Consider the following 13562-nt stretch of genomic DNA (forward strand, 5'->3'; position numbering starts at 1 on the left):
TATGCCATTATATATTGTTGATATAATGTTATATAACAGTATATAATGATAGTATTATATAGTTGAATCTATAGAATAACATAAATAAAACATAAATAATTTGTTATTTCTTTTCTTCTCTCTCACACCTTTCTTCACCTTTTATGTTGCATTTAACCCATTGTGTTATTCTTTGCTGTGTGACTTTTATTTTAATTTGCTGCATGATTATCCAGACCCCCTGGATCCCTCAGAAATTGAGTTTTATCCTTTTATTGATGATTTCCCCACCTCCGTCCCAGAAATGTCCACCCCCATGCTTCCACCAGTAGGTGTTCAGGCAGTGGCGTTAACGCACGATGCCGTGAGGGTCAGCTGGGCGGATAACTCTGTCCTAAAGAACCAGAAGACAGCAGAGGTCCGTTTCTACACCATACGATGGAGAACTAGCTACTCAACCAGCTCAAAATACAAGGTACGTTGTGTTTACAATGGCAGGAGAAACCAACTGATGATCAAGGAGTCTTTTTGATCCCTGCTTTCATTTTTTTTACTTGATGCCTTTATATATATATATATATAATAGTTTTAATGTATAACCCCAGCTGCAATGTCTTTTTCAGCTTTGAGTAAAGTGGGAAAGGTTTGAACCTAAGTTTAGATTTTTCTTTAATGTCTGTGACCCTGTTGCCTTGGGTAGGTAATTGGGTGGGTGATTGCAGGACCTTCACTTCCTGCTATGCCACAGTGAACTGAAAGTGAGCAGAATCTCACCCTTCCCAACTTGATAAAAAAAAGAAAAAAATTAGTTTGTCTTCTACTTTAAATTAGTATTAAAGGCTGGGTGTTTTTTGCTTTAAAGTATTCTCTGCATCAAGGCAAAAAAACACCCAGCACTTTTGTAACAGTCCTGTCCTCCCCACACTTATCTGCAGCCACTCGTCTCCTCCGCCATGACCGGGAAGACACATGGGTTTCCCCAGACTTACTGGTTGTGGGGTACTGAGGGCAGAGGAGCCATAGTTGCACACAGCTAGGTGCAGCCATGGCCGTGGCCATGCACATATGGGTGCCTCCACAGCAGTCGGCTAGCAAATGTACGGAGGGGTGGTGCTTGCGGTCTGGATACCACTTGAGAACAAGGAAATAAAAACATAGAGGATAAAAGATCTTTCTTTTTAGCAAGTCTGGCCACCATAAAAAAGAAAATAAATAAAAAAAACTTGAAGTAAACTTTTAGTTTACTCATTTGTACTGACATTGTAGTCTATCACAGGAGTGATCTTGGAGCGGTGGCTACTTTACAACATAAACAGGGACCATGGGGAACAAAAGTATTCACCCTCCAGAAGGAAGGACAGTGTTGGCACCAATTCAGAGATGATTTGAGGATCTACAGCCGAGTGATACACAAATAAGATACATTTTTGTTAATTGTTAAGGTCCTTGAGTTTAGTGTCACTTTAGGTTTCAGTTTTGTGTATTAATATTTTATTTGTGAATTGATTGTGTCTTCTTTTTTCTATCAGTCTGCCGATACAACAGCTTTAAGCCACACCGCCACGGGTCTCAAGCCAAACACAATGTATGAGTTTTCAGTCATGGTCACTAAAGGAAGACGATCGAGCACCTGGAGTATGACCGCGCACGCCACTACCTATGAGACAGGTAAAAGCAAATAAATGAACAAAAACATATACTGGCTAGGGTCAGTGCAGTTGCATGAAAAAATAATTGGAGCCCGCTGTGATTCACCAACTAGCTTCTTATATTTCCAGTGGCAAAATCTTGCTCCCTTTTCTGTTGCTGTGCACCTTGGAATGTCATTGCTCCTCTTATATGGCATTATACCTGAAGGTTTAAAACTGCAAGAAGTGCCCCGTTAAAATTCATATCTGTTAGATGTTGTTATTGCTAAAGTAATTGTAGTTTTATGCAGTTAGTCTTGTGATCTGCTGCTAGAAAGTTCAGTCAGGTCAACGACCCCAACTTTAGCTATAGCGAAGCCTGGTCAGGAACACCCCCCAACCTGTGGATTGGACACTAAAGGAGCATTTTTTTTTTTAACTTTTTAAACATAAGTGAACATACTATCAAACAATTGCAAGAATTTGTTGCATTTGTTGATTTCAGAAGTTCTTTGTAAATTATACTGTTTAGATTTGCATTGTTGTAACTACAGCTCTGCAATCAGCAACGCTCATGCTCCCTGCTGAGTGAAGAGATCAATCAGCAGGGAGCATGTCTTAAGCTGGCCATACACCTATAGATTATCTGCAGATTTTCTATGGTCAGATGGAAAAAGTGCAACAGATTCCTCTATCTATGCTAAACTGTGTGGATAGAGGACTCTTCCACAAAATACCTAAACAATCTGATTGGATGCAGGCATTGTTCAGGTGTTTTGAGAGCCAGCGGGGCCGACTAGCAAGATACTGAAGCTTGGCCCAGTGGGAGATTTCTCAATCCACACAGTTTAGCGTAGACGGAGGAATCTGTTGCACTTTTTCCATCTGGCCATAGAAAATCTGCAGATAATCTATAGGCATATGGCCAGCTTTAGTGAGCAGGAGGGGTGTCAGACTATTGCAGGCAGACCACTGCTACCAAGCAGAGGGCAGTGCTCCTTCTTTGCGGTGTAATACCAGACTCGAGATGTTCGGCTGGTGCTGGGGGCTGAATTATAAAGAAGCCAATACTAAAATTACAAAAGCTCAGTTTTTACGCAGCCTCAATTCAAATAACTATTTTTTGCTGAAACGAATACAGCATTGGGCTTTATGGAGCTTTTAATGCTATTGGAGCTTGATAAATCAAGGCCACCTTAAATGGCTATCTTTTCTGCTTTCCTCAATGGACACCTATTGAAACTCCCAGTTATCACCAGCCTGAGGCTAGCGGTATTTTAAGGAATGATAACCTGCGCTGTAACCTTTGTGAATTGACATTGATTTTACCATAGTGGCTGTTAAAATAATGCTGACAGATTTATAACAGTACAAGTTGTGGTGAAACACGACCAAATACAGAGCAGGCTAATTAAAGTTGTTATATGGCCTAGAACGTGTGAATTAAAGTGACCCTGTCCCTGTGTGGGGTGTTAAAGCTTCACTTAAAGAGCTCCCGTGGTGATGTAGCTGCCGGTGAGAGGAAACACGGTGCCTAACAAAGAGCACTCTGACACACCAGGAAGTGTTGGATAGCAGTAGAGCCTACAGTGAGCCTAAGGCCTCTTTCACACGTGTGTTAAAATCAGGCATTACAGAAGCGTTTTTAAAGCCTTCCTGCCACCTATTAACGCTTATGTAAGATAATGCAATAGCAACCACCCAGTACAGTTCACACATGGGCTTTAGTGTTGTGTTGCTGTGGGTTAAAAAATAGAGTGCATATCGTGTTCTGGAGGCATTGCCACTGGACAAATGCCTCCATTGAAGTATATTGATACGCCACTTAACCACCTGCTGTCCGGCCATTGTAATTAAACTGCCAGACGGTGGCTTCTTGGATGCGGGTGGGCGGTTTTAAATGAGCAGGAAATCTGCTTGAAATGTAAACACCCTATTTGAGTTTAGTGTCACTTTAAAGATGTAACTACATAATGTCTGGTACCAAGTAAAGAACAACTTTGTGAATTCAGCTTATCTCTTGAAATCTGTCTCTTTGGCTGTCGTGGAACTGTAGATATAAGTGTGTACTGTAAATGTCTACATTATACTGTACCGGCTCCTATCCGCACTCCATAAAAGAATCAGGGTAAATGAATATTGTTATAGACGTTCAACACATTTATTCCTTTCATGTCAGAGTTTAACTCCTATAATAGTAAAAGAAAACACTGGGGCACAAGAGTGTCAAGATGTCAAAATTGTACGTGTGAATTTTCCTGATGATTCCCTCCGCTATGATCGTAAGTGCTACCAGCACCTAGATTGTCGTAATGTTAATTTATACTTCCTACTTGGCCAACTATTTTTTTTTTCTCTCTTCCACACTTCAAGCTCCAACATCTGCCCCGAAGGACTTAACAGTTATCACAAGGGAACGGAAGCCTCGAGCTGTTATAGTCAGCTGGCAGCCACCAATCGAAGCCAACGGCAAGATTACTGGTAGTGTATATGTTTGCTTGCTCTGCAGATTTCTTTATTCACCCTTTACTTCCCTTTTTGCGCTATGCTTATGTGCGTAGGTGCAGGAAAAGGAAATGTCTTCTTTGCATGCTGCAGGGTATCTACCACCAGGGCCGGCCTTAGGGGTGTGCGAGCCAAGCGGCCGCACAGGGCGCCATGGCAACAAGGGCGCCGTGCGTCCGTCACAGCTCGTCCTGTGGGCGGCTTCTCTCCCCCTCACCGCTGGCCATCCGATATGACAGCGCTCCCTCGTCCGCCCCCCCACTTCGGGGCGGGCGCAGGAGGGAGCGCTGCCTGCTGTCAGGATGGCGGAGCGGTGAGGGGGAGACACAGGGCGCCTAAAGGCCTAAGGCCGGCCCTGTCTACCACTGGTTCATGTAGCACAGCCTCTCCTCTATATTTATGGCAAAGCATTATTGTGGGCCTCTGCAAATCATTTCCATGCTATCTCCTGACTACTTAGGTGGGATTGCTGTTGATCAACTGGTAACTGCTATGCTTTCAGTAATAGATGAATGCCCCCCTCTTGATTTTTCATAGTTGCTTTCCTGTTGACTGCCTGACCTCTGAGGGTCCCTCAGCTCAGGCAAACCTTGTACAGATAAATAAAGAGGCAAATGTGCATTCAAATCTGAATAGACACGGTTACCTTGCACATTCAGCGATACTGTAAGTGACATTTGGGTTGATATGCTAATGGCAGATAGGCTGTTCACTTTGCAAGAAAATGTTTGCTTAGCTTAGTGAGCGTGGTGAAAATTCACTTTGCAAAGAATACCCAATCGTGTTCAAGAAAAAAAAAAAAAGAAAACAGTATTTTTGCTTGCACTTCATTGGATGATGGAAGTCAACCATGTCTCACCTCATTCACTAAGCTACCAGAAAATTCCCTTGCTAACTGAATAGATTATTTGCCTTTAGTAAATAGGTTCCAGTCACTCTTTATAAACCCCCACCCCAGGCAACTCCCACTCCCCTTCACCTCCTCCCTACTCTGTTGGAGCCCTTTCTGTATGAGAAAGCATGTGACCTACCAATGTGCCAGTGCTCGGCCCTTAACAGCCAATCATTAGGCCTGAACATTGTCACTTGGAAGGGGGCAGTGACCTCATCCACCAGGTAATTTCCAACACCAGATCTTACCCAGGGTGGACTGCTGTAGCAAGGAGGCAATGTGCAATGTGAATATACCATGCTGGGGTGAATACTGGGGGGAGTACGTATTATAATATAACCGAGCCGAAGTGAACAGAGCCGAATGAGGTTCCACTTGTCACTCCGGCTCAGTACGGCTGATTTCAGCCGTACATTGGCTGAAATCAGCCGTACATCAGCTCTGTGCGACTGCCTTCGGTCAGCTGAACATGCTCTGCATGTTTGGCTGAGCTGAAGTGCAGAGGGCATGAGACTCAGCCGATCCAACATCTGGATCAGCTGAGCCGAAGCTCCGGCAGCTCACTCGCTGCCATTCATCCCTATTCTCATAGCCATTCGCAACCACTTCGCCTGTCACTCCGGCTCAGTCGAACTGAAGCATATGCCTTCGGCTCGGCTGATCCGCTCAGCCGCCTTCGGTGTGAATAGCCCATACAGCAGCTCTTCGGTTCGACTGAACCGAAGGGCTCCTGCGGCCGAAGAAAGCCGAAGGATCAGCCGAAGCTACAGCTGGATCCTCCGGCTCAATAGGGGATAACCCCCTAAGAGTTTCTAAACCCTAAATAATGAAAACATTTGTAGTATTTTTTAACCCAAAGACATGCCACCTGAGGCAACCACCTCAGGCTGCCTCATTATAGGGACAGCTCTGGTATTAACCCTTAGCAATACTTCGCTTGTTCCCATATTCTGCCTCGTCCTTTAAGAGAATAGTAAAGTTCCTTTTACCAGTAAAGTACATGAGATATTCAAGACAAGATCTGCTGTTGCTCTGTTCTACCAGAAGACGTTAATCAAACACCACTTAATCTCATAATGCATAAACATGATAATATGTCTGGGGAAAATTACACAGTTCTAGGCTTTTTATCAGCCTTTGAAAACATTTCAGAAATGCAACAATAGACGCTGTGTGGGCGCCTGGAGATATTTCAACGGCAATATCTACAGCTGTTTTGTACTTTTACACAAATTTCAACAAGTGGGATCATTTATTTTATCTTACTAAGTTACATGAGAACTCCAGGCAAGCATACAAAGGAGAGGTTCATTTTGTTCATCTTGTATGCTGGGGTACAGAGGAAACAAACGCAAGCAAAAGATTTCCAGAAGAAATGGGCGCTAGGCTGGGATGACTCGCAGGTGGAAGAGGCAGCCTGCTAGGGTGCAGATACTATTGCACGTTTACTGTTTCTATTCTTTGCCAACTCGGCGCTATCATTTGGTCAAGTCAACATTTTGGTGATCATTGCCTCCAGTGCAGGAAGTGATGGGAAATCCAAAATGTTAGAGTTGTCACAGGAACTCGTGGTAACAGGAAATATGTACGCTGCAAGCCCAGAAGCATACCTGTTGATTCTGCCAATAAACTCCTAACACCCTGTGCCTTCTGCTCTTCAAAGCTCTGCAAAACAAAGACAAAAAATTGTGCACTGGCATGGTGTAAGATATTTAATTTAATAAACAAATTAAAAAAATAATTACACTTACAGGTGTGATTTTTGCATGATGACAGGTAAGCAAGGGAGGAATGTAACACAGGTCAACCAAAGGTTCCTGCAGCAGTAGTAAAGTCAGGAATGGACTGGGTGAGACTGGGACTGGACAGAGAGCCGTTGACAGGCATAGCTCTAACACCACCCTCTGGCCTCCTCTAATACCCGAAAGCACTATCAGCAACAACCAACACATCCCACCCCCCTAAGCACTATTAAGAGCATCCCCAAGCACCCCTATCCCCCCACTCTACGGCCTCAGGTGGCATACAGGTTAGGGACAGCCCTGGTTATCGAGATGATGATGAGGCAAGTGTTCTGTAGTCCAACAGGGGAGAAATCCCAAGACACTGCTTGGGATTTCAGAGTGAGTGTTTTGTGACTGAACATGTAGATATTGCAGCGATGTACTACGTATCTTTTTCCTTTTTTGCCCAGATATAAGGTCAGCCTCCATGTTTATCACGGTACAGGTTACCTTTAAAATTCCAAGCTGAAGCTGGCATGTAAGCAATGTGCAGCGAAGTTGTAGCCTGTATGGTTCGGCGTAATGAGAAGTGATGGAGGCTGGCACTTACCACGCTGAAAGAATAATTTGTTATGATTTTGATACTGTAGCTACAAATACATAATGCAAGACCCGGCAGCATTAATAATTCATGGCCTGCTTAAAATGTTTTCCTAAAACTGTCACAATATATATCTTTTGTTTACCTTTAGCATATATCCTGTTCTATACCTTGGACAAAAACCTCCAGATCGATGACTGGGTCATGGAGGCGATCAGCGGCGACAGGCTGACCCACGAGATCCTCGACCTCAATTTGGACACCGCTTATTACTTCCGAATTCAAGCTCGCAATGCCAAAGGACTGGGACCCCTCTCCGATCCCATACCCTTCAGGACGCCGAAAGGTAGGAACTGGTTTACTGATTTTTTTATGGGTTTTTTTTTTTACATCCTCTTTGTTTAGCCATTATTTATTTATTTATTTATTTATTTATTTATTCTTTTAGTTTTGCCACTTGGGGAAAGCCATTGCAGAAAGTCTGAAAACTTCCATAATCTTGTTTGGAAAAACAAATCCAAATTGTCTGGCTGAGACACTCATAGAGCTGAATGAACACTCATGCTAATTTAAGATAAGGGCTCAGATTTCACGCAGCATTTAGATATGCAGTGAAAGCTAATGAGATGAGGGCCGTAAATCACCCAACACCTTTCCTTGTGGAAAGAGTTTAACTTCTTACCGGAGACTGTTTTTAAGAGATCCGGTCCTGAATTTTTTCTGCTAAGGCTTGCTAGTGAGTCATAGTCCTCTCTGGTTCCCTGGATATTCTTTGTCTCTAGGTTGTAACGTGAGTTCCAGAAAGCATAGAAGCATGTTGTATTCACCAAGAAACCCTGCAAGGAGCTATGGCTTTTTTCTGCCTGATGCCCAAGGTTGTGGCCGCAAGGTTTGTCCCACTGGTGACATACTAAGTTGTCACGTAGGAGCATTGTCTGTAAAAAAATGAGGACAGGCCAACATTCAGAGTCCCAATATGCGCACAAGTCAGGACAGGTATGAGTCATGGGCAATAGCTGATGTGGAGGCAGATAAATGTAGCAATGTGCTAAGTCAACAGGCAGGTGTGTTGTCTGCAAAGGAGTTTTGGCCAGGTCAGGAGGCCTCTAGGCAAAGCTAGGCATACATCAAGACAGCATATGTTCAAAGAGAGTCATAAGACCGGCACATTTTAGGACAGGCAAAGGAAAAAAAAGAGAAGACTACTGGTGAATGACCAAAGAGCTAAAGCTCACCATAGGAACACGAGAGGCTTTTTGGCTAAAGCACCGTCTCCATTTACCTACCATATTTTCCATTTGATGCTTGTTGATGACACGGGCACTCTTGAGCATGCCTGAGCTACATTTTCAATATGGAACGGCAGGTGGCACATGTCTAGGCACAGTGCTCCTGAAAACCCTGCGGGACTGCTAGAAAAGTTTCAGATGTTGCTACAAAACATCTAAACGCATAAAGGACCACCTCACCTGATGAGAGAATGGGGTCACCATACAGTCCTTTTAGAAAGCCATATTATTGACGCTATATTGGATATGGGCAAGAAACTGATTCAAAATATGTAGAAACGTCTTTGCGCCTAAAAAAAACATGTGTCAGTTGTTCCAGAACTGCACCAAAAATGAAGAACTCTGGCAGATAATTGGCCTCCATATATAAGATTTATATTAGGAAGGGAGAACGCAATGAAAACGTCAAATATTTTCTTGAGCTTTGGCGGCACTACCAAAGAAATAAAAGCTAAAATGTTCAAAACGACTTTACTTTTAACAATCTCATTTTTAATTTATCCCCGAGAATATTAAAAAGCACTGACCCATTAAAAAGTAAAAGAAACGCACTCTGCAGCTACGTGAAATAATTGTCTATGCGCACTATAACTAACCCCGAGACATAAATGTTTGATGGTGTTTCCTTGCACAATGTGTAAACTTTCATTAGAATCAATCACCAATGGTGAGAGCTGTCACTACATCTGAGGTGATGAAACCCTGTGAAGTCCGGAGCGTTTGTTCAGTAATGCAAATTTTGGGGGCCATATTCTGAGGCCTGCAAGTGTAGGAACCAAAGCGCAAATTTGTTGTAGCCCGAAAATTCTGAAACGTGTATAAGCGTGCATCCATAAAACATGACCGAGGCAACCAAACCCTTTAACTGAACCTGCCACCCTCTGCGCTCCTCTGTACTTTAAACTGAACATCAAAAAACTTGCATGCCCTTTCATTTGCTCCATGGAGAGATTCAAATGATTTAACTTTTAAATTAATTCAATTAAATATACTAACATATTGTGAAACTGCGGCGACGAACCGATGTGCCCTGGCAAGTTAAATTTTTTTTCTTAGAAACTGCTGAATTTTACGTACACAAAGAAAATGTAAAAACAAAACACTGATTTTAAAGCTGTGAATATTTTTGTTTGAGATGAAAACAGAGCTATGTCAGTTATGTATAATGTCATGCACGTTCACATTGTTCTAAAGAGCTATGTTTACATTTGCCGTATTGAAAAAGACAGCATATGTCGTAGACAACTTGTAAAACACTGTACAGGAAAGCTCTTACTTTTTAATTCTCTTTTTCTTACTCCATCAGTTTACCCTTCCCTTACTTTCCCCTCAATTAACCTTCTCTTTCTTTTGTTTCTCTTCATTTGTACTCTCTTACCTTTTACTTACCCTTAATTTCCATTCTCTTTCTTTCTGTCCGCTTACTTTACGTATACTTTCTTTCCATTTTGCATCTCCTTACTTTTCTTTCCTTGTCTTTCCTTTTCCCTTTCCCTTTGTTTCTTCCCCTTTTCATTTCCCTTCTTTTTTTCTTTCTCCTTTCCTTTCTCATTTCTTTTTTTTCTCTCTTCCTTTTCCTTCTATTTCCTTTCCTTTTCTTTCTCTATCCTTTACATTTCTTTTGTTTCCTTTCCTTTTTCTGCTCTTTCCCTTTCCTCTCATGTTCTCGTTTCTTTCTGTTGCTTCCCTTCCTATGCTTTCATTCCCTTTCCTCTATCCTTTCTTTTCTTTTCTCTTTTCTTTTTGTTTTCTTCCTTTCCCTGCTCTTTCCTTTCCCTTTTCTTCTCTATCCTTTCCATTCATTTTGTTTCCTTTCCTTTCTCTGCTCATTCCCCTTCCTCTCCTGTTCTCTTTTCTTTCTGTTGCTTCCTCCTTTCCTTTTCCATGCTTTAATTTCCTTTCCTATCCTTTCCATTCCTTTCTCTTTTTTTCCCTTCTCTTCCATTCCCTGCTCTTTTCTTTCACTTGTCTTCTCTATCCTTTCCATTCCCTTTGTTTCCTTCCCTGTTTCTGCTCTTTACCTTTCATCTGCTTTCCTCTTTTCTTTCTTTTGCTTCCTCCTTTTGCTTCATATGCTTTCATTCCCGATCCTTTTATTCTCCTTTTCACTTTCCTTTCTTTTTTCTTTCTCTCCCTTTTCCTTCTCTATACTTTAAATGCATTGTGTTTCCTTCCCCTTCTCTGCTCTTTCCCTTTCCTCTCCTTTCCTCTTTTCTTTATTTTGCTTTTTCCTTTCACCTTTCCATTTATTTTCTTCTTTTTTCCTTTCCTTTATTTACTTTGTATTCTTTTTTACTTTTCTTTGGTTTCCTTTCCCATCTTTTTACTTCTATTTTCTTTTATTTACATATTTGCTTTTCTTTTTGATTCACTTCCTTTCTTCTATCCTTCTTTCCTTCCTTCCTTCATCCTACTTTCCTTCTTTCATCCGACCCACCTATAAAATGCTTCATAATATAAATAATCAATAAATTACTTAAAATAAATATTATTAATATAATCAATCCTAATAATTATAATTCATAAATAATTCATCAATACTTCCTATTAACTCTAAATCTCACCCATACTTGAAGCCCCACCCCCTACAGGTATCTCAGAATTAATTAACCTACCCCATAGAATGCTCCTTTGCAATAAATGTAAATTCTAATGTGTTTTTATACAAAATTGCAAAGACTGTTTAACACACCGACAACATTTTCGTCTTGTACTATTCACAAATGAGTCATCTTGTTTAAGGATTAAAAATATCCCAACGAATAAAAAAATAAAACACAAAAGAAGAAGTACTATTAACTAAACACTGAATAACCTTCAGCTGGACAAAAAAGCTATGGTTTAATTAAAATTAACTTCACCATTTCTATATAAGATATGATTAATGGGATGTAATACACTCATACATAAGATGCATTTCCACTTACCACAATCCAGACCCGGGCATTTGAGAGTCTAAGTGGCATTTTTAACGGTGTAGCGCCACCTAATGTCTCCTGTTGGTAATGCAGTTAGCAATCAGTTGTTTTATTGACTATCTATCTATCTATCTATCTATCTATCTATCTATCTATCTATCTATCTATCTATCTATTCTTTCTTTCCTTTTCTTTTTCTTTATCCATCTGTCTTTTCACATATTCATATATACAGACTTATTCAGTGGACATCTAAAATAGTATGTTGCCCATGCTGACCCAAAGAGAATGCATCTGAGTCATCCAGACACAGTCTTGGCTGGCGATGAAGACATGTGGAACTATCTACTTTTCATCATACAGACTCTTCATGTCTTTCACCTTTAGAAGTCATCTTCTGGAAGCTGAAAACTCCATATCACTGTGTACACTACAGAGAGAAATATGTTCTGGCCTCCTTTAATGCATACATTATTTCTTTTTCAACTTATGCAGCTTGATATAGATGTGGATACTGAATAGGAAATTACTTTATGACAGTCCTGAACGGTTGTGCTTGGAATAGTGAATTTCTCCCTCAGTTTTGACAGCCTTTCATTTAAAGGCTTTTGATCCGCTGTGCATGTTTTCTAATAAGTTTTATTGATCGTGAAGTCAATATTCAAGTCTTATCATCAGCTCTGCCCAGATGAGTCTGAAGGTGTTTTCTCCTTTAGGCAATAGTGCAGATCAGACACCATAAAGTAAATCTGTGGCCAGACTGTGCACTTTACAGTATTAAAGTGGACCTCGACCCCCTTTAGCTAAAAATCACCTCAGCATTCACCTCTGCGTGCGGATATGAAAACATCTTACATGTATTACTTACAATTACTGTTTTTCCACTTCCTGGTTCTCTTTAGCAAAAGTGATGTAATCTGTGCCCAAGTGTTGCATCCTGGGAAGGTTACATCAGCAGAACATTGCTGGGAAATATCTGTAATCTCATGAAATCCCAGGGAAAGGCATGTTCCTCCCCTGAGATGATGTGCATGGTCACATGTCCTAGTCACATGGGCCAGAGTTCCAGGAAGTAAAGGGAGATATATTAATCTGCCCTTAGTAAAAATGGCCACTGTGAAAAGAATGGGGAGGAAAAGAGAAATAAGATATGCAAAGAATGAGAAGCCGGCAATGATCTAGAAGTATCTGTTTGTAGATTGTGATTACTAAACTTCACTGTAGAGAAATTAAAATTAAAATTTGCAACAGAGGCGTTGAGGGCTACAGTTCGCAGGGACCTATAGCAATAATGTGATGGGGGCCCTGATGACCTCTCTCTGAGCTGTGAGTAAGGATGCCAAGATCTTAAAGACTCCTTTTGTGCATTTGCAGTGGTCTGTAGACTTTACAGGGCATTAGAGTCAAATGCAACCACCCCGACCCTTAATAATACAGTACTGTATTATCGTTACCTGTTCTGTATTTAATTTGCCCCAACAACTTTCAACCCCTAGGTCCCATAGCAGTTGCCTAGGCTGCTATGGCTATAGTTACCCCACTAGAGACACTTAAACTTTAGCTATTTTCCTATTACTTTCTATTCCTGCAAAATTTTGGCAGCCTGTTGATGTGCGTTGAAATGACCACTTGTAGTCTCCATTGTAAGCCTGTGTGACAAGTGTCTGAACAAGGACCTTCATGGCAAGATCACCAGGCATTATGTCCGCATGCACAATCAAGATCTAATTCAACCCTCCATATAGTTATAAATTGCCCAATACAAACATAATAGGCCAGTTCTGCAAGACGATGCTGTCTTGTAGAATGAAGTTAAAATATATATTGTACTCTTTCACTTCGTGCATGCCAAACAGAAAGAGCTGTCAATCAAACACCTCGGAGGAGGAGCAGGGGAGTAGCTTGAGGTCCAAGGCTTCTGGGCTGCCTGTGCTACACCACTGTACTAGTGCTACACCAAAGCTTTTGTATCCAGAGTTTAACCTCAACATAAGTTAGAATAAAAAATAATAATACAAAATATATA

General features: G+C 41.3%; 1 protein-coding gene across 1 annotated transcript in view; it reads left to right on the forward strand.

The window, feature by feature from the left end:
* The window catches only part of DCC (DCC netrin 1 receptor), a 410882-nt gene that overhangs the window by 335676 nt on the left and 61644 nt on the right, over positions 1-13562 (forward strand). The window contains exons 18-20 of the mRNA XM_018562973.1: positions 1509-1647; positions 3981-4088; positions 7481-7675. Coding sequence (XP_018418475.1) covers positions 1509-1647; positions 3981-4088; positions 7481-7675 — 442 coding nt within the window. The remainder of the gene's footprint in view (positions 1-1508; positions 1648-3980; positions 4089-7480; positions 7676-13562) is intronic.

Source organism: Nanorana parkeri, unplaced genomic scaffold (assembly GCF_000935625.1).
Source record: "Nanorana parkeri isolate BGI_ZX_2015 unplaced genomic scaffold, ASM93562v1 scaffold619, whole genome shotgun sequence".
NCBI classification, from domain to species: domain Eukaryota; kingdom Metazoa; phylum Chordata; class Amphibia; order Anura; family Dicroglossidae; genus Nanorana; species Nanorana parkeri.